We start from the raw sequence: 20,790 nt of genomic DNA on the forward strand, positions 1-20,790 counted from the left end.
TACTCGACCACTCTGGAAACTCAGGAACAGTAATGCAAAGAATTCTGGTATAATCCAGAAATATTCTAAGAATTACTGCCTTACTATCATTCCATTTACTGAAAAAGGAGGGAAAAGCTAGAAACCACAGAATGTACAGGAACACAAGTAGCATCTTCCTTTAAGAACTATGCTTACATACAGGCTAACTTCTAGGAAGGTTTTCCCCCACTTTACGATGAATTTTGAGGAAGTGATACTTTCTTGATATGATAATAGCAGTGTACTGTGCAGTCAGGAGTGCTACTTCACTTCATCTCCTGTAAATGACCCAGACCACATGTGCTGATCCCAGCAAAGGAGTCTCTGCTGCAAGCCATTCCCGCTTTGTAACCAGTGAAAGCTTTAAACAAAAACTGATTTTGTAACATTAACTCCAGCCCAAAGGGGGCCCAGCTGTACAGCTCCTGCCTCTAAGCCCTGCTGGAGCCTGTGCACAGCCGCAGGTGCACAGGGCACTGGTCAGAGTACCTGGACTGACGTCTGCCCCTCGGCGCGCGAGCTCCTCACCACATCATGGTTGCTGAGGGGTCCACCAAGGGAATGCTGCTGTCTGAGCTCTGCCTTGTTCAAGTTTTGGCTGTTATGGAAACTGCTTATTTCCTGGTAACCACTGTCAGAATAAGAATTCATTTGTGTTGAACTTCTTGAGTTACCTACAGACCCTGTAAATATGAAGCCAGCATAAGAATAAAATCATCTAACAAGTCACCTCACCAAGGATTATATAACTTTATTATTTGTTGCATTCATTACTACATTGCGTTTTTATACTTTCAATAGAGAAATATATTCTAATATTTAAAATGCACACAACAGACCCTCACTTTCATGGAGAGATGTCTGCTCTGGTGAGTAGAGAGTCCCTTGCTCTGCTTCTGTCCTAATATCATAGGCATTGGTGTGAACACCCTCTGACACCTGGGGTTTGCTTACACTGGTGGGCGGAGGATCTGAAAGAATAAATTGTTTAGATAAATTCAGTGTTTCATATGCAAGGTTCCTGCAAACTCAATAACGATCATTTTCTCATACATACTAATGCAGGACTTACACCAAACAGAATCAGTTTACTGGCAGACAGGTATCATCTCCCAAACACAGTGAACTGAATGTTAATATAAATATCTGAGAATTTTGTTACCTGAAAGTTTTGATGTAGCTCTAAAATTCTAATTTTTCAAATAAATGTTCCAACCTATTTTAATGAAAAATTAATTGATTATCTAGTACACTCTGAAGAATAGAAACACTGTGCAACTGTGCCGCAGTGGCCTGTGATAGCTACCCTTGTCTTAAGGCCCTGTAATCAATACCTCCAGATGTAAAAGGCTGAGCTGAATTTCATCCCTGTTTGTGTACTATGAACAGTAGTTGCTGCAAATTTCTATATGTATTTTTTACTTAGTAAACTAATATCTAAATATATGCCTCTTAAGCTAACTTCAGTTCCAAGAATGCCAGCTGAACTGTACAAACAAATGACAGTGTTGTAAGGAAATGCAAAGGAGGCACAGCAACACTCCTATGAAGAAAGGAAAAACTTAAAGAGTCTGGAAAAAAAGCACAAAGATGAGGATACTGAATCAACATCATTTTAACAGAAACATTAAGCATTCAGTTACCATGTTAAGCAGGCAGCAGAGATGCAGTACAGAACCACAGAATGGTCTGGGCTGGAAAAGCCCTCTGGGACCACGGAGCCCAGCTGCTCCCCCAGCACAAGGCCACCACTGCCCCACGATCCCAAAGTGACACATCCACATGGCTTCTAAATCCCTCCAGGGATGGGGACCCCGCCCTGTCCTGGGCAGCTGTGCCAGGCCTGGACAGCCCTTCCAGCAAGAATTTCCCCTAATGTCCAAGCTAAACCTCTCTGAGGAAGCAGAGTAGGCAATGGAGGTTGTTTCAAGGTAACACCTGAAATGTCAATTCTTGCTGCAGAAATCCACGAAACAGCCTGGAGCAAATCCAACGGGAATGTGCCAAGGAGCACCAGCCCAGCCCCAAGGACTACTTGGTGGGGTTTGGTGGGCTCTGGGCAGTGATGCCTGATGCACAGAAATACTCTGGCTTTTCCAGTGGCTGCACACAAAATGCTGGTGTCTCACTACCTGCATAATGACCCATAAGGAACATTCATACGAAAAATGTTACTCAGCAATTGCTATTATGAAGAATGCCTGAATGCTAGATTTTTAAAAAATCAATAAATCCTAGACAGTCAGCAGCTACTTACCAGTAGTACATTCTTAGGTCAAAACTAGCTTGTAAAATTTGAGGCTAGTTATTTTACTAGGAGTATTATGACCAAATTTAATTTAGATTGAATAAGAAGTGTTACTACACTTCCATTAGTTTAATCATCAGTATGCCTAGAAATGATCCAGAGAACCAACACTGCCAAAACTGACTTCACAATCTATTACACCAGCTCAACACCAGATGGTAACAGCCACCAGTGGGTGTTCCATGTTCTTTGGAATAAAACACTTGGAGGACTTGGACATTTACATTAGGATTACATCCAACTTCAATACTTTAATCTTTTTGTTTATCTAATACAAGGCCCTATTGTCTCAGTTACTGGATATTACATGATACTAAACCAATGTCAAACTGACAATCAGTTTGGAGAGACACATGAAGAATAAGGCCCAATTGTGCTGTTCAATGCAGATGTTCTCAGGACAGAGGTTTGAGCCCAATCTTGCTCCCATCACACACTGCCCACCAGGCCAAAGCCTTCATAGGGCTAAAAAATAAAGATTGTTTAGGCTGTTTAACAAAGGCAAGAATGCACAATAAAATGAATTGTTGTCTTTCTTTCTGACTCCACTACCATAAAACAGAAGGAATGCCCTGAATAAAATAATACCCTTCTTATAAATGGCTGATCTCATATTCTATTTATAAGCATCTGCAAAACAACATCACTTGATATTTCTGTGAAAAATTCTGTATAATTCCACTGATGTAGAAAGCAATTACAGCTACAGTCACATCTTATCATCCGCTGATGCTTTTGACATAAGCCACTACCTACAGTCACAGAAAAGGTGATTTAAGGCAGTGGTTTAATCCATCTTTATCTTCAGTATTTTCAGATTACAGTTCATAAAGCAACTAGTGACACTTATACAAAACAAAGATTCATGGTGAATTGGGGAATATAAACAATCAAACCACAATCACAGCATAAATGTAAACAGGAAATGAAATATAGATCAGGAACTTCTAAGCAAGATATAGGGTTTTTTCCAACATGCCCATTTCTGAGCAATTACTTCAGGAATGGCTACTTTGAATATAGAGATGTGCAAAATACACGTGTAGGTTTGCATTAACACATAGAGCATTGAAACAGAAGTAGAATTTTGGGCCATGTATCAAGTGACTGCTTAGCAGGGAGATGCACATGAGATTTCTAAAGAAAAGTACACAAATGTGAAGGGAGAATTAAAGAACAAAATAAAAACATGAGCTGGATGAAGGAAGGAAAGAGAGAAAGAGAGAAAAAGAGAGAGAGAGAGAGAGGGGGAGAGAGAAGGGGAGAGAGAAAGAGAGAAAGGAAGACTAATAGAAGGTCATGGAGTAAAGTGAGTAAGTTATGGGAAAATCAGAAGAGGACATAAAGCAGTGGAATGGAACTGGCTGAAATAAGTAAGTAAAACAACACCTGAGAGCTCTCAGTAGGAATCTGTACCAGTTATGAAATATCATTGGGACATTATAGAGCAAGGGGAAGCAATGTGATTTAAAAAATTGCCAACAAACAAAACCCACAAATCCAACACTCACATTGAAAAAATATGCAAGACTTGTTTCTCAGTTACTTGAAAAAACAAATTTGATTTTTGTTTAAAACCACTGCTGAAAGAATACCTGAAAAGCACCACCATGACTAGCAGAAGTTAAATGGCAGTGCAAGTAGGCTGTTGAGAATATTGGCTTTAAAATAAAGGAAAAAAGCTAACATGTGCCTCATCTCAGCTGCAGCAACAGAAACCATGAAAATACAATTAGGCACAAGTTTAAGGGCTTAATCTCCAAATAAAACAAAAACCAGGAATGGCATATAAAGTAATGCCAATGATGGCAATTATGAATACGCTTGATTGAGCGGCAGCAGCAGGCAGGGTCCCTGTGCAGCAGCCACACAGCTCTGAGGACAGACAGACAGCACCTTGCACGAGTGGCACAGGAAGGCTCTGCAGAATGGGGCTCGTGCAGCTCTCACCCTACAATGCCAGCTGCACTGGGATTGCCCTGGGCCACTTTGGCCAGCATGACAAGAGCACACAGTGACCCAGCACAAGGAGCCCAGGAGCCCAGGAGCCCCTGTCCTGCCTGTCCTGCCTGTCCTGCCTGTCCTGCAGCAGCTCCTGCCTGTGCCCCCATGGCTCCAGAGCCCGTGGGGCTCAGAGAGCAACTCCGCAATGTCAAACATCAGCTGCGCACACAACCTGTCAGAACCCTGTGCTCTGGCTGTCAGGGCCAGAAGGGATTATCCCAACAGACCAGGAAGGCCACCTTGAAGATACAGTCCTACCCTCTCCCCCAGTATAACCAGGAGCAGATGTAGCAGTATAAGAAAAATGCTTATTTTGGAAAGAAAGTTCACACTATCTCAAGATACAAAAGCAGAAAAAGCACTCTCAGAAAAACCTCCACTTATCAGAGATTTTCTAAGTTAAGTAAGAACATCTGCAAAAAGAAAAAAAAAAAAAAACAGTTTTCAAGCTTAAAACATGCAGTATTTTTTCATGCTCCTTACCTGCCAAGGGGAAGACTCACAAGCAAATTTTAGTTAATTGCAAGCAAGACCCAATACAAGACAAGCCTTATGTTAGAGTCACAGCTCACACAGAAATGCAAAGGCACATAAAGATACAAGTACTTGCAGCTACCTATAAGCTCAAGCAGCTTTTACAGTAACATAGAGAACACATGTGTCCCATATGTGACAAAGAAAACAATGCCATACTTTAGAAAAGACACTTGGAAAAGATATGTAGCATTGCTGCTTAATGTTCAATTTGTGTCAAAACAATGAATGCCAAGAAAATAAATCTACTTGGGCTTAAAGCAATTTGTACATAAAAGATAATACCTGAGGATCTCCAAGGAAATGACTTCTCAGTAGAGCTGCAGAAAGAAAAAAAAAATCACACAAATGAACTATGTGGTTAGTTTTTATTTTATTTTTAATTACTCATAGAAACCTTTACAAAATCCCCCAGCAGATAAAACTTAAAAAATAGTTCATGTAAATATCATTCTTCAGTGCTTTATACCTGACAACCAAACCACTGGCTATTGAGTTCAATTTTCTATTAGTCAGTAGGAATTATTCACTGCAACTTCCTGTACATCACAGCAGCAGGCAGCACAACCTGTCTGCAAGAGGACAGGTGAGAGCACAGCTTATGACCCCAACTCCTGTTTGAGGTGCTGTGTGTCAGTGCCAGCAGCAGCCCTGCACAGCCTGCAGACCCCTGTGTACCACCAGCACCCTTCTCTTCAGACAGCAGGCTCTGCTCGCGGCAGGGTCCAGCAAAGGAGGTCTGGGGATCACCACTCGAGAGCATCTGCCTTCTACATGTAAAGCAGGTCAAAAATCGTAGGTCTGTTTCTGTTCATTTTCTCACCGTTTTTTCAGTTTCCAGAGCGATTTCTGATCCTTTGTACAGAACAAGTCAAACCACCTGACACACATAGCTACAACTCTGAGTGTGCCAGCGATGGCAGGGGTCCCAGCACGAGGGAAGAGACGAGAAAGTTGACTCCATGTTTCAGAAGGCTGATTTATTATTTTATGATATATATTATATTAAAACTATACTAAAAGAATAGAAGGAAGGATTTCATCAGAAGGCTGGCTAAGAATAGAAAAGGAATGAATAACAAAGGTTTGTCTCTGACGGAGACAGTCTGGACAGCCGGACTGGGATTGGCCATTAATTAGAAACAACCACGTGAGACCCATCACAGATCCACCTGTTGCATCCCACAGCAGCAAACAATCATTGCTCACATTTTGCTCCTGAGGCCTCTCAGCTTCTCTTTTCTGGAGAAAAAATCCAAAGGAAAGGATTTTTCATAAAACATGTCTGTGACATCTGAGAGTGAGGAGATGACAGACGTCAGGTTAGCAAGATGCCTTCGGAGCCAACTACTGCACAGACCAAGCAGGTGTCTGGTGTCAGTGTAAAACCAAACCTTCTCCTGCAGTTTTCTAATACTGATTTTTTATCAAACTATCTTCACCCTTTTGTCCTTCCAGAGAGTCATGTGCTTTCCTGTGCTTACAGTAGTACTCATGCAGGCAAATGCAGAATTCATTCATGTATTATTAACGTTAGTCTAAATATTTTTATGAGAAAATGTATTTCCTCACTCTAAATACAAAATATCAAACTTTAAATAATACATAATTTTTTGCAGTGATTATAAGCTACTGTTTTCCAAATAAAAATATTTTCAAAGGAAAAACAGGCAAGTCCATCAGATTTGATTGAGTCTTAATATCAGCATGAGACTGTGATTTTGGGTAAGATGTAGCAATTTCTAAATGACCTTTTATTTTAGTTCTTTCTACCACAGCCACTGATTACAAAAAGCTAGCTTGGCCACATGAACAGCATGAGATACTTGTTTTCTAAAATGAAACAACCATTTAGAAGCCTTTTTGGAAATGAAATATTTGTAGAAAAGAGTGCTAAAGACAGATGCCAGCACAAACTGAACTAGAGTTACAACGAGACTTCAAGTAAAAGGAGAATTCCAATGCAGATTACAGGCGTCTGAAAGTCAACCTCTGGCCCCAGAATTCTCATGCTACCTGAATACCAAGTTTTCCACTCTTGCCCTTTTGCTCTGCTCTTGAGACTCTTTGGAAACTCAATTCCTTACACTGAGGCAACATGGCTCAGTGTTGCTGGCAATGGTGGCACACACTGAATACACACACATACTTCATTGTCACACACAGGCAAGGCTATAACCCAGAGCACATCCCTGCCCAACATACCTGACTACTTGAATTTCCTCTACAGGTACAGAATGCAGGAATGAAAAAGGCTGCTCTGACCCAGGATCACAGGAAGAAAGCCACTTCATTGACACTTCAACTGGTTAAGCATTTAACTTGACTCTTATTAAATGATTTTGGAACAAGTCTAGCATACATCACCTACTGATATCACCACCAGATTTTGTCACCTAGCAGGTGCAATATTTGGAAAACAGCAAATCTGTCAGCTTTGAGCAGTAACTCCAGTGCATTTCATCCCAGTGTTTAAAAGCCTCTGTGGTGACACTGCCAAGCTATTGCTGGAATTAGTCACAATGATGCCTCTTCCTGACAGCAGCATGTAATAGATCCAAAGAGAGCCCACATGTGGCAAGCTGCACTTTGGAAAATGTTAATTTAGCACACTACTATCCTTGAAAAAGAATTAGGTTAGTAGAGTAGAAATGCAGAAATAGTCCTCTATCAGAAATATCGTAACAGCTTGGTATGAGGTTCAGTTTTCAATTAGAGAAGATAGAGACAAATACGACAGTAACACAAATATTTGGCAACTGGAGATGGAGCATGCATAAAAAATGTGCTGAAATCCATTTCTGCCCCTTTTTTTTTTTTAACCCTTTTGATGTTTTTCCTCACTCGTAGTTTTAAGGATTTAGATTGGTTTGTTTTGGTTTTTTTTGTTTGAGGTTTTGACTAATTTGATTTTTTGTTGTTTGTTTGTTTTTTGGTTTTGCACCTTTCTTAATTTCACACCTTTTCCTTGCCATTTCACTGCTTCAGTTCAAAGCTATCTTAGATATAAAATTGAACCAGCTGCCAATCTGGAAAAGTAAAAACCTGATAAATGGAAAAGGTTTTGCATGAAAACATTTAGAAACAAAACACACTAAGGATCACCAGCACTGCTTTACATTTTCATGTGGCAGCTCACAAACACACTCCAGCTTTGAATTTCCAGGTTAGAACAGGGGTCAGTATCTCCCAGTGAAATGGCTCTGCCACTCTGCTAAGGCAGAAGGGGCTGGTGGAGGTCCCAGACAGGTCTCAGCCCACACCTGTGCACAGCACAGCAGGCCTTCAGGAACAACACTGACACCTAGGGAAATTGCAGATTTCTGATTTTAGGTAGCGGTGTGCTATTTTTTTAAAAATTATGTAAACACAATTATGATCTCCAGTTCCTAGATTGGAGAGGTCAATTCCCAGTACATCTTTTGCAGGTTTTGCACGACATGAAACAGTTTAAGCCTATTATCTCTGCAAGTAGTCCATACGGCGAAAAGTATTTCTGATTTAAACAGCACCACCCGAGAGAAAAGCAGCGATTTCCGTCGCCCACCTTCCTGCTTGGCTATACTGCTGCTGTCATCAAGAAAAGGCAACAGATGAAAAAATTAAGTACTATTTATTAAATATTTATAAAACGGTGAAAAGCTGTAAAAAGCTGAAAACATAATTGTGTTAAAAATGTATGTACTTCACACATACTGGAGTGGTATTTCAGCTCCCTGTGGCTACGCCCCCGTGTTGGAATACATCTGTGCTGCGAGGCAGCAGCGGCAGCGCGGGGCTGCGGCCGCCGGCCGGGCGCGCTGCCCACGGAGCCGCCAGCCACGCTCCAGCGCCCTGCACCCTGACTGGGCTGCCTCCCTGGCCTCTGGCTTCCTTTTAAATATGTATCTACATCGACAACACATTTACAGCTGTGTGCACTATACGGAAAACTTGGTGTCACTTTGAATTCTTAGTGTAGGGGGTTTCTCTAATGAAATGTCATGTACTAAACTCCATAAACTTATATTACCCCTTACAAGCCACTGGAAACCACAAAACCCAGTATTTCGCTTTTCTTGTTGAGACAGGTAAGCAGATGTTTTCACAAATATTTTAAGTAAATGGGGTGATTTTCAGTCTTCAACTTTTCTTCTTGAATTCACCAACGTAACTGATTTTTCTACCCACTCTGCCAGACCCTGTACCAGGAACCTAAGCAATCCTATGATGCCCCCCCAAAACAAATTAACCAGCACTGTCACCAACAACAGGTAGTCCTGGGACTTGCTGGCTGTTTCCAGGGGACCCTGGAAACCACTAATTCTCCAGATGTGAATTCAGAAAGTGTCTGGAATACACTGTAATCATTACAGAGGCCTCTTGAAACTGTCCCATAACTCTTTACAGCAAACCTGAATTTTTTTAATCCTTCAGATATTAATAGAGGTGAATAGCTATCAGTAAAAATATACGTATAGAGGACATAAGCACTACTAAAAAGCCTTTAATTTCTGGGACAAATGAAAGTAAAGTCATCAGGACCTGTACCTTGTGCTGGCGATACTTGGTGACTCTGCTCCAAGCCTACATCTCTCTAGCTGATTAGCCACAATTTGCCTTTCCACTTCCAGTTCTCTGGTAAGTCTTTGAAATTGAAGCTCCTGAAATTTTAAAATAAAAAGAAAAGCATTCTTGATGTTAAAAAATGGGTGTGGATTAACTCTGAAACAATCACTGATTCATCACAGTTTGTGTTGTGTTTTGACTCTTCCTTAGGTGAATAAACTACAAAAGTGGAAATTAAATGGGTCTTTAAATCAGTGGTTCATGCAAATATTGATTTATCACCTGTTACAGAAAGAAAAACATGTTTAATCATTCTTGGGTTTTATTACTCCTGCAATTAAAATTTTTGTCTTACATTACCACAGTCTAACAAAATCAGTGCCTATAAAGTCAGTCTTCAATGTAATCTATAAACAAGGAAACCAGAAAATATCCTAACCTTTCCAATCACAAACCTTCAAATCATAAGTTTTCCTACATTCTGACTGAAATTGGAAACCTTAAGATATAACTTCAAAATGGCTGAGTGTAGAGATGCGCTATTTCATGTAGAGATGTGCAATTTCACCTTTTCTGTGTTCAGCTTTTTTTATATTTCTTGGTCAAGAGTACCAAACTTCTTCAGCCTTTTTAAGAGGCTTTTGGGATGCAACACTGCAAGGGTGATGTGGGAAATACCAGTGCTGCACAGGACGGGTGTAACTGAAACTGGAACATTTTCTAAAGCTCTCTGAAATCCAGACTATGTCACATCAAAGGATATTGAAGGCGTTTTTCTCCTCAGTTAGCTTTTATTGACCAGAGAAAAGGGTTCTACTGAGCAATTGCATTATTTTTCAAACTGATACTGTAAACCCTCTGAAGTTTAGGTAAAACATCTAAAAATAGATGAGCACCAATATTTAGTGATCAGATGAAGCAAGTCTTATATAGAGGTCAAGTGCAGCACAGAGCACCGGTCTGATGTGAAAGCTCAAATGACTGATGCGGTTTCTGTGACTCACCTTACGGTTCTGCCCAGCAGCTGCATGGAGCCAGGGATATCAGCTCCTGCAAACTGCTCCTCCACACCCACAGAATGGGGTGGAACCATTTCCCCTTCACCAGCCACTCTCTACTCCTGCCCTTCCAGAGGATACATGTGACATTGTGGACACGTCCGAACGTTTCTGATAACTCGCTAACCAAACTCAATAAACACCTTAGCATCCCCAGTTTTGGCCAGAAAAAGTGGGTTTGCATCCAGGACATGTTTCCTGTTCCTCACTATTTAAACCAATATTTAAACAGCAATGTCATGGATGCAAACTGCAAATCTGAACCTATTGTTATTTACTGATCTTTTAATTAGATGAATAGAATTAAACATACTAGCCATTAATTGCTTCCATTCAACCAATCTGTATTAATTTCCCTTTCCATTACAGATAGAGGCATTAATGAACACATTATTCCAGAAAACATATTGCTGCATAACATTTGAAGTAATAAATTGCCCATTTAAATAAAAATCCCTGATTTTTGCCCCACACTACAAAAATTCAAAGGCAGTTAAAACAGAAGAACTATACTTCTATTCTTTTTGAGAGTAGAAGCGGTGAATGATGTAAGTGGACAACACAGCAATATTTAAACTACATTTAAAAGCAAAACTCGCTTATATTCTACCAGAAAAACTGAGATAGGGAGAACTAGGAGCAAAGGCCACCAAGCCTCATTTGGCCACTTCAGAGACACTAGCACTGCTGAGTTGGGAACAACTCCATCAGCTGTCTATTTACACTGCTCCTCACTTTTTCTTGACCAGAAAGCCACAAACTGCATAGTGCACTGAACAGCAGAGGGGCTGGAGGCCTGCAACTCATCTGCCAGTTTTCAATCACGCTGATGCTTAGCAAGATCCAATGTGCTTTTGTAAGTGCAAGCATAGTAAGAAAAAAAATCCAGCTCTATTTTCTAATCTGAGAACATTCTGGCATGCCCAGCCTGGGAGTCCACTGAACCAGCAGTTTACAAACTTTGAAACCATGAGTGCTGATTTGTGCATGTACCTTCTTAAATTTGAGATCGGCAGCAGGTGCTATGTCTTAAATACCTTCATAAGTACACAAGATGGATAGTTTTAGAGCTACCATCTTTTTTACAGCTTTAAAACTTTTTTCTTTTATTATTATTATTATTATTATTATTATTATTATTATTATTATTATTATTATTATTATTATTATTGAAAACTAAGTCCTAACCAGCTCTAAATTAATCACCCTTCTAGTTTATGCCTCCTTATAACGAAATTTTATACCACTCTGAGTGCACATTGGACTTGCCCCCACAATGGGTATCTATCAGACAGCACACTAGTTCTGGCAGGAATCTATCGGGATTTGTTTCTCTCTCCAGCTTCTCTGGGAGCAGTGGGAGAGCTCACTTCTTGAACAGGATGCTCCCTGCACAGAGCTCTGCCCTGGGCACAAATCAAAACTCACTGACTCCTACAGCACTGGCTACTGACAAAATGGCATTGCAGGACTCAAATACAACTATTAATAAGCTTATTAGCATTTGCAGCAGAACACCTATGTGGCAAGCACATAGTAGAATCAGACATAAAATCACAGGACACACTGCCATACTGCATACCAAGGAGCAAACAAACCTTAGATACGCTACACTGGCTCAGCCAGAACGACTTTTATTCAAAATTATTCAACATACATTGAGGGGAAAAAAAGCAACCTGTAATTCTATAAACCTCTTTAGCAGCAACTACTTAATCACCTTATAGAACTGTAGGTTTTATGTTCATAACCTAAAATTCTACTGCAAAGCCACAGGCCATAATTCTTAATACGAAACTACAATAAAAGCCTTAAGCACAATTTCAGCCCCAAATCAGGAAGCGCACGCACATGGGGGAGGAAAGCAGCTTGCTTTGAAAGCAGTTGCACCAACTGCAGGCAGACAGGCCAGAGCCCAGAACATTACAGAGCTGCCTAATCTCCTTTTGGAGGCTGCAGCTTTTTTAGAGGGCCAAACCCTGTGTTGGTGTTGTAGTGCTCACACCAGGTGACCAACTGCTCCTCCTTGGTGAGCTCTGCCCGGCAGGAATCTCACTTGGGATGACATTTCACTGCACCAAGGTTCAGGCAAGGCCAGCTACACCAATCCCAGCAGCTGAATCTTCTTTCTATGTAAAAGCTCAGTGTCCCTGAGAGGCTGGTGGCTCCAAGGCAAGGGACAACAACCACCACTGTGCTGGGCTCTTGCCAGCAAATATTTGAAAACAAGTAAGTAATGAGAATGCTGTTAGCACAACTGACCATGAAGACTGCCATTCTCCTGTTGCAGACACTGCATAATAAAAGAGGGCTTAGGGGCAATTCTGTGCCTTCTATCTGCATCCTATCATGATACCATGTTGCAGATTCACCTTTTTTATTTATGCTAATGGGGAACTTTTATAACATAGATGAGAATAAGGAATCTACATTCACCACCCTGAAAAATAAAAATTACTTCCTTCCCACCCTGTTGTGATTTGAGGACGTCTGGAAAAACACAGACAACTTTAAACAAACAGTGGTCCAGGTGGCTAGGGAAAGCCACCTGTTCTACTGACAGCTCTGCAAGAATCAGTAGCAATTGCACAAGCAATGAAGAGAAGCCACAGAATCCTTTTGAATGGTTCACACCTGGCTAGCCAGACCCAGACTGGGCAGCTGGACATCGGAGGGAGACAATGTCTCCAATAAACAAAGGCATCTCTAGCAGCTCCTTGACTTGACCAGTTCTCAGTGGCTGCTGTGGCAGGAGACTGGGCTAGGACGGGCTGGACTCCCAGTTGCAGTAACACTGGGATATGCTAAGGTGCCTCAAATGCCAAATGTCACTGTCTGCAAAACATTATGAAGGTAATTGTAAGCTGAACTATGAAATGCTTTCTAATCACAAAAGTGTTGTCTGTTGAACAATTGAGCTGAGCCTCTTTCAATTGCTCAAGTTACTCTAATCTAAGAAAGTGTAGCCTACATTTGAGAGGAATATTTTTACCTTGTGTTTACTATTTCCTATTCAACTGTAAACACAGTGCACAGCCACACAACTTCCACCACCTGTGAAAGTTCACACAGTGCTACAGAAAAGGCTATTATATTTTGGATATTTTCACGATACAAATGTGCAACAAAGAAGAGAACAAAACAGAAGTTGATTTATACCTTCCTTTATGTTAGCCTCTTGCACTCATCTATGCAAAGTTCTCTGTTCCTACCTGCCATAATTCAGAGCTAGATCAAGCAACTGACTACTTAAACCCACACTGAATACCATATTTTCCAAAATGGATGTCATACCGTAGCGACCCAATATTTAAATTCTCTACCAGAATCTATTGCATAAAAAGCCTGTGCTTCTAACTAACCATATTAGAGCAACCTTAATATTTTCTGTAAAAATTAAGTTTACTCACGCACACAACTGCATTTGCATGCTTTCAGTATCTCAGTATCTTCCAAAACAGAAGACAAAAGATAAAAAATTGGACAGTGTAGAGAGAATTACAGATTACAGGATGTGAGATGACACAGCTACAATTACTGGCTGATCACACTTACTCTGTATTCAACAGCAGCAGACCATTAAAGCCCTTAATACTTTTATGCATGCATTGTTCACTAGTCTGGTACAACAGTTTAGTGCTGCTCTAGCTGGTGAGAGATCAAAATTTTAGTATTTTATAAAAAGCTTACTGTTGCCAGTGGCAGGAGGGAAGGATGGCACTGGAGGCGTTCCCGGACTGCCTCTGACACATCCTCTCTGGAAGCTTTGTGACAACACTGGGGCAGCCCAAGTCAGCGCTGGAGCCGAGGGTGCCGCTCTGCCAGCTGGGCACCAGGGTTCAGTCGCTGCTGAGCACACCAGCTGACAAGCTAAAACAAGTGTGCTACACAAGGTGTCAATACTCCAGCATTTGTCAGAGGCCCCCACAGCTCCAGATAGGCTCTTTTTCAAGGGGAGTTTCTCCTCTGAAGCCTAACAGTACAAAGGAGAAAGGAAAATTAATTTCTGGGTCATCGTATGGATAAAGGAGTACAGAGAATTTTGATTAAGGAAATGAGCTAGCTATTTCACCTGAGACAGAAGTGGCATTAAATTTATTCTAGAGTAAGACCTTTAGGAAGTTGACTTCTCAGACTTGACTCAATGAAACTAAAATGCTGGTAAACAGCAGAAACTCTAAACCTCAAAGTTCTAGGATTAAGTAGGCAAGAGTGACTTATGCAATTGAACACAACACTAAGAGAGTTGGAAGAAAACCCCAGTTCTTCCAGCCATTCACAAGATTTTTGTTTCCCTCATGCCGAACTTTGGAGTCCTTTCACCAAAAAGTACTGCCTTCAATTCAGAACTGCCACACGTTTATCACCTAACTGATCACTAGATGCATGCAAATCAGAATTTCAAAGTTTGTGCCCAATTACTGAAAGTTCACTTAGTCTCTTTTCAGGTATCTCCATGAAATGACATGCCTACACAGACTACTGAATGTACAGCACTACATATCTAAACTGTAAAGAAATCTCCAGTTCTCAGTCAAAAAGAGTGCATTCTTCCTTCAGTTTCCATCTGAAAAACAGAGGTTTGCTCCCTGCTCCCAGACCCTATAAAAAGCATCTCAAAAATAATGTAAAAATTTGTACTTAAACAATAATGAAGGAAAAAAGTGAGGTGCACATTCTCTATTTATACAATACAGTTCAATACACTTAGACAAAAGAAAAAGATTTTGCTGAAGTCCTGAACAAACAACTCTTCTAGGAAAACATGTAAAGAAACCCAAGTATTTTCCATAGCATATCCAATCAGTCTTACTTGTTCACCTATTTACTAAAGGTGAAAAGCTGCCCATCTCTAAGTGTCACAAACAGCTAGACCAAAGAACGAACTAAAAAACCAGCCACTGCTGCAAGTGTTTCTGTCTTAGCAAAGACATTAAAATCAGCATATTCCAGTTACTTTTGAAAACTGCATTGATGAGTGGTGTTTCCTGCAAGACCTTTTCTCAGCCCAGCCATTGAAAAATAATGTGGTAAGCATGAAATTTACAATTCCAAATGATCCCATTTAATCTTGTCAATTCAGCAGCAGTTCATTCCAAATCCAGCAGGATACAGCTTGAACACAGAAAATAGCAATGATTCCACAAACCTACAAGGAGCAGTTGGCAATTAGCTGCCCTACATTCCAAGCTCCCCAAAATACCATCCTGCCCCTACAATTTCTAATACATTTTTATTTTAGTATGAAAATACTCAATTTACTTTTAACTTGGATAAGAGATTCCCTACAGAACTCAACGAAATGTCTATGCAGGATTCAGAACTCTCCAGGATTCAGAAGTACAGACATGTTTTACTTTTATTTAAAACTTGTTTCAGCAATTCCTAAGATACTTGTACCCATGATAGTATGGAAGCCTTGTAACATTTTAGAAGGGAAATTCATGTTTTAGGGAAAAAAAAAATCTCAACCCTCCTCTAAAACAAACCCATAGAAAACAATCCCCTCCCCCAACAAAACAAATAAAAAATGAACCACAAAAACCCCAAAATACTCAAAATTCATAATAAAATTTACTTAAAGACAAAAATATGAAAATGTTACAACTTCATTACAATTAGTCTTGGGATTCTCCTGCATTCAAAAACGAATTCCTCTATTCAAATCACAGAATTCCTGAGGTTGGAAAATGCCCTCCCAGCCCATGGAGTCCCAGCTGTGCCCAGTCCTCACCTTGTCCCCAGCCCAGAGCCCCGAGTGCCACCTCCAGGAATTCCTGGGACACCTCCAGGGATGGGCACTGCAAACCTCCCTGGGCAGTTCCAATCCCTGAGCCCCCTTTCCATGGGCAAATTCCTGCTGTGCCCACCCTGAGCTGCCCTGGGCCAGCCTGGGGCCGTTCCCTCTGCTCCTGTCCCTGTTCCCTGGAGCAGATCCCAAATCCCCCCGGCTGTGCCCTCCTGGCAGGAGCTGTGCAGAGCCACAAGGGCCCCCTGAGCCTCCTTTGCTCCAGGCTGAGCCCCTTTCTCAGCTCCCTCAGGAATTCTCCAGGCCTGTTCCCTTCCCTTGACACACTCCAGCCCCTCAATGTCTTTCTCATATCGAGGCACCCAGAGCTGCCCCCCGATCTGGAGATGTCCCAGCAGCGCCAGCACAGGGGAGGGCATTGCCCTAGTCCCGATGGCCATGCAAGTTTTGACAAGGGCCAGGTGCCTTTGGCTTTCTTCCCCACCTGGGCTCATATTCACTTCAAAACAGATCTTGAGCTTTGTCAGAAAAGCACAAAGCTATCGGGATCTAAATTTCTTTGTAGGTTAAACCTCTTCTGCTTGTGTTATTTTATAACACTACGAGTGAATTGAAATGTTTCTTTCCTAAAATATGAACAAGGCAGATTAACACAGCTGTCTGCCACCTGACTCAACAAGAGACTGTTCAGAGTTTGGACAACACACTGCAATTTGGTAAAATAGTTGCTTTAAGCTAATTTGAAATCCTAGGAAAAGGAAACAAATGGAAACAAATGGGAACTTTTTTTAGAAGCAGCTCGTAGAGTTCAAAGGCTATTTAGTGAAACTTTTTATATAATCATAACTATCGTCTCATGGCTATGGCAGAAAACTTGAAGTAATTGAATACATTTATCTATCTTAGAGCTATTGTAGTAATTTTAAAAGTTTTTATTAAGTTAAAATCTTGCCCAATTGACAAGTAATAGTAAAGGCTTTTCTTGATTGTGTTTCCACTGAAGTGTTTCTGAAGTACTTGGGCCAGGGTGTGGCAGCTCTATTTTACAAACACTGACCTGCTACACCTCTCAGCAATTCCTGTACCAAAGGAAACAGCAAACAGTGTAGCAGTTTCTGTGCAAGCTTAATAAAGTGAAGAACTTCGCTGGAAAATATTCTGGTCTGGGCTTTCTGCCACACAGGAAGGGTGTTGAACATGTCAGTGTCCTTAATTATTATCAACAGAAAAAATACCAGAAAGCAGCAGTTCGCCCCTTAATTCTTTCATATTATCACTTCCAAGACTGAAGGACAATTTATATCTTCCTCCCCTCACACTCATTTTATGTGTCTGTACATTTCACAGTAAGGCTCCAATTCTGAACTGTGTGCAACGCTGGTGATAAATGACTATTTAATTTTTTTTAGCTTTCATCAGAATTTAGTTCTGTAATAGCAACATATTTAATAGTCTTTTTATAAATGAAAAGAGGAAGAGGTTTTAACCTCCATTTCAAAAGAAAGAAATATTCCATTATAATTTTTTCTCTAGGACTATTGCCTGGGCAGGCAAAGGAACACTACCAAGAGCCTTTAGTGCACACTCATGTCTGGAGTTGCTCCTGACAGCAGCTCCCTGCCTGCTCACTGGGTGGGATCAGCCCAGCTGGAGCACAGAGCTGTTCTGGGCACAGCATCCCTGCCTGGAGAGCCCAGCTCTGACTCTGCCCCTGCTCTGCAGCTCGGCCACACCGCCAGCACTCTCCTTGGTGCATTTCATGCTGCACTGCACAGCCTGAAGCCACCACACACCTACTTGAGGCAAATGACTCCTAACGGCCCCATTTGTGACAGGCTAAGATGGCACAAGGCAAACTGTGGTTTGGAGAGAGGGGACTGAAGGTATCTGTAACTCTTGGCTGACTTCTCACACTGCATCAGCCTCTGGCAGTGATATCCTGCACACTGCAAATGTGAATACTAATTTTAACGCTGCTAAGAAATTTTTAGGGCTACTATTGTCACCTTAAATTACTTTTGAAACTATTAATTTAGGCACAAAAATTAAGATTCAAATTTCATCTTCCTGCAGAAAATTTTTAACAATAAGGTATTATGGGTGTGAAAAATGTTGATATCAAGAAGATATAACCTAATTCTCAGCTTTTTAAAAAAATATTTATGTGGGACAACATAAGAACTATTATATCGTTTGCATTCAGAGCTACCATCTTGAATCAAGCTGTGATTCATCTTCAAGGAAGTTCCAAAACAGAGACAACAAAGCAGATGTATTCTGAGGCTCAGATATTACAGTTTGTGTATAAAGGCAACAAAGATGATCATTATTTCTCAGTATGATACAATGAAAGCCAAAGTATCCCTTCTCTCTTTGTGTTCCTTAAATTTAAAAAAGAAAAAAAAAACAACAAAAACTTTAACTGGAGTGTTTCTTTGTAGAATTACTATTTTTTCCACTTGAACGATTTTTAGAAATTAAGGCTGAATCTGATTGCAAAAGCAATTTTATTTTTCCTGTAGAAATTATCCCTTTAGATACGCATCCATAAATGTACTTCAGATTTAAAATGTATTAGTACCTTGGTATTGATAACTGAAAACAAACTCAGAGTTTAAAGACCATTTTTTAATAAGTTCAATTAATCACACCCAGTCTGTATGTGCAGGACTTTGTAGCACGGAACACTTGGCTTTGCAGGACTTACAAGGACTGATTCTAATGTTGCATCAATTCTACACTAGCTTTTCTCTTTCTTTGCCACTAAACCTGCATTTCCAGTCTGACTTATAACAGCAGTGCAGACATTCCAAGGGATACAGAACACCAGAATGATGCTTCTGTTTAAAGCAGTAACTGAACCCTTTACATTCAGATTCCAAAACCGAAACATGAAATAGACTATGGTGGCACTGGGTGACATGCCACAGAAACAAACAGCCATGGTTGCTGCAGCAATGCAGGAAGACACAGCGGTTAACTCCACACACACACTCAACTGATGAATTGCTGAAAGCAAGGCAGATACCTGTTCCTTCACAGAGGCTAAAATGGTCGTGGCAGTTGTCTCTGGTTCCATGCCTGGGCCTGTGGAAGTCTCCTGTGCTGTCTGCAGCAGCCCCTCCTCCACCATTGGGCTCTGCTCAGGGGCTGGCATTTTGCCTGCAAAAACAAGATTTTAATATAGTTTACATTTTCAGCCAGTGATGTTTAAAATCCAAGTTTTCAGGATTATGAATTATATTCATTTTTTCTAGAAGCCTTCCAAACTTAACTAAATTAGCAGAGAACTTTGCATTACTCCATCTATGCTGTGTGACTGTGTTTCATCTTCACAAATGGAGAACAGAATCACCTACACAACTCAAGGGTTGGGCAGAAGCAAGCAGGCTGCATGATAACTCGAGATTATGTTTAAAAATACTATTTTGTGGTCAATAAAACTAGCACAATTCAAGATGCATGAAAAATACTAGTGTTAAGCACACCCAGGATCAGTACAAGTTTACCACATGCAGTTTTCAGCACAGAAGAATGACACATAACAGCAGAATGCTCTGCTGTCAGGAACAAACTATGGAAGAGACTAATTATGGTAATAAAAGCTTAATGGGAGCAATGCTTCTAATGCTCTTTTCGCAAAAGAGGAAATTAAAACGCTAAAGTTAAAGCAATTGCCCTGGGCTGTGGATAGTGTGGAAAGGACTGACAGGATTAGCGTCCAATAATCCCAAACTGTGTTATTGCAGAGGCAGCACACTAAGAACTCCAATCCATGGAAAAGAGCAATTAATTTGTTCAATTATCAAAGTCACTATTAACCAATATTACAGAGATAGCTACAAAGTGTGTTTAACGCTTTGAAAACAGCAAGAAACTGGCATTCACAAAGCTGATACACAGATCCCACGCTTTAATTTCCTTCAGAAAATAACGCTTGTGAGGTCTAATGTTAGAAGTAATCCATATTTCATTTTAGATTTTCAGAACAAACTCATCCAATATTCCTAGGGCAGACTAACAGGAACAGATTCCTTCCCCATTCCATTCATTACTCAAAGGGTGAGGAGATGCTTAGGCTGCAAATGGGCTCCAAGGCCAAGAACAGACCCATGAGACCCCTCAGTGTGGAGCTGTATCAGCCACGAGCACCTGAGTGAGCACAGGGCAATGCACAGGATCAGGGCACACCTGTGCTGCATGTGTCTGACAGGGCTGAAAGGGCACTCGAGCTGACCCTGGAGGGATCTCTCGCTGGCCTCTTGAGAGGTTTCTCCCTCAGCCTGTAGGCAGAGCCCAGTGCTGCTAATGGAGAGGTGAAGTGATGGTGTAAGAACAAGTGCTTCTGTTCTGCTCTGTGTACAGCAGCACGTGGGCTGTGAGAGGAGCGGCTCCTCTTCAGGCCCACCAGCTCTTCTGGCACTAGCACGGAGTCTTTATTGACCACTCTGTTCCAGTCTGCTAAAAGAGCTCGTGGCACGCTTCACGTGCAGTTTCACACCAGCCACTGAGGGAATCAAAGAGTTTTTGGCAAAACTCAGGTGAGAGGTGTGATGAGAGGCAGTGGA

The 20,790-nt window shown here is 41.1% G+C and overlaps 1 protein-coding gene across 7 annotated transcripts in view; it reads right to left on the minus strand.

Moving 5' to 3' along the window:
- The window catches only part of PKP4 (plakophilin 4), a 65,214-nt gene that overhangs the window by 19,315 nt on the left and 25,109 nt on the right, over positions 1 to 20,790 (minus strand). For 3 of the 7 annotated variants that reach the window (XM_084208998.1, XM_084208999.1, XM_084208997.1), the window contains exons 2-6: positions 19,251 to 19,384; positions 9,398 to 9,510; positions 5,153 to 5,187; positions 861 to 992; positions 511 to 704 (exon numbers count right to left, since the gene is read on the minus strand). In XM_084208998.1, the coding sequence (XP_084065124.1) occupies positions 511 to 704; positions 861 to 992; positions 5,153 to 5,187; positions 9,398 to 9,510; positions 19,251 to 19,379 (603 nt within the window). In that variant the 5' untranslated portion in view covers positions 19,380 to 19,384. Of the gene's footprint in view, positions 1 to 510; positions 705 to 860; positions 993 to 5,152; positions 5,188 to 9,397; positions 9,511 to 19,250; positions 19,385 to 20,790 lie in introns of those variants that run through there. The other 4 variants (XM_084209001.1, XM_084209000.1, XM_084209002.1 and 1 more) reach the window with 3 other exon arrangements.

Source organism: Fringilla coelebs, assembly GCF_963513975.1.
Source record: "Fringilla coelebs genome assembly, chromosome: 7".
In the NCBI taxonomy this organism is placed as follows: domain Eukaryota; kingdom Metazoa; phylum Chordata; class Aves; order Passeriformes; family Fringillidae; genus Fringilla; species Fringilla coelebs.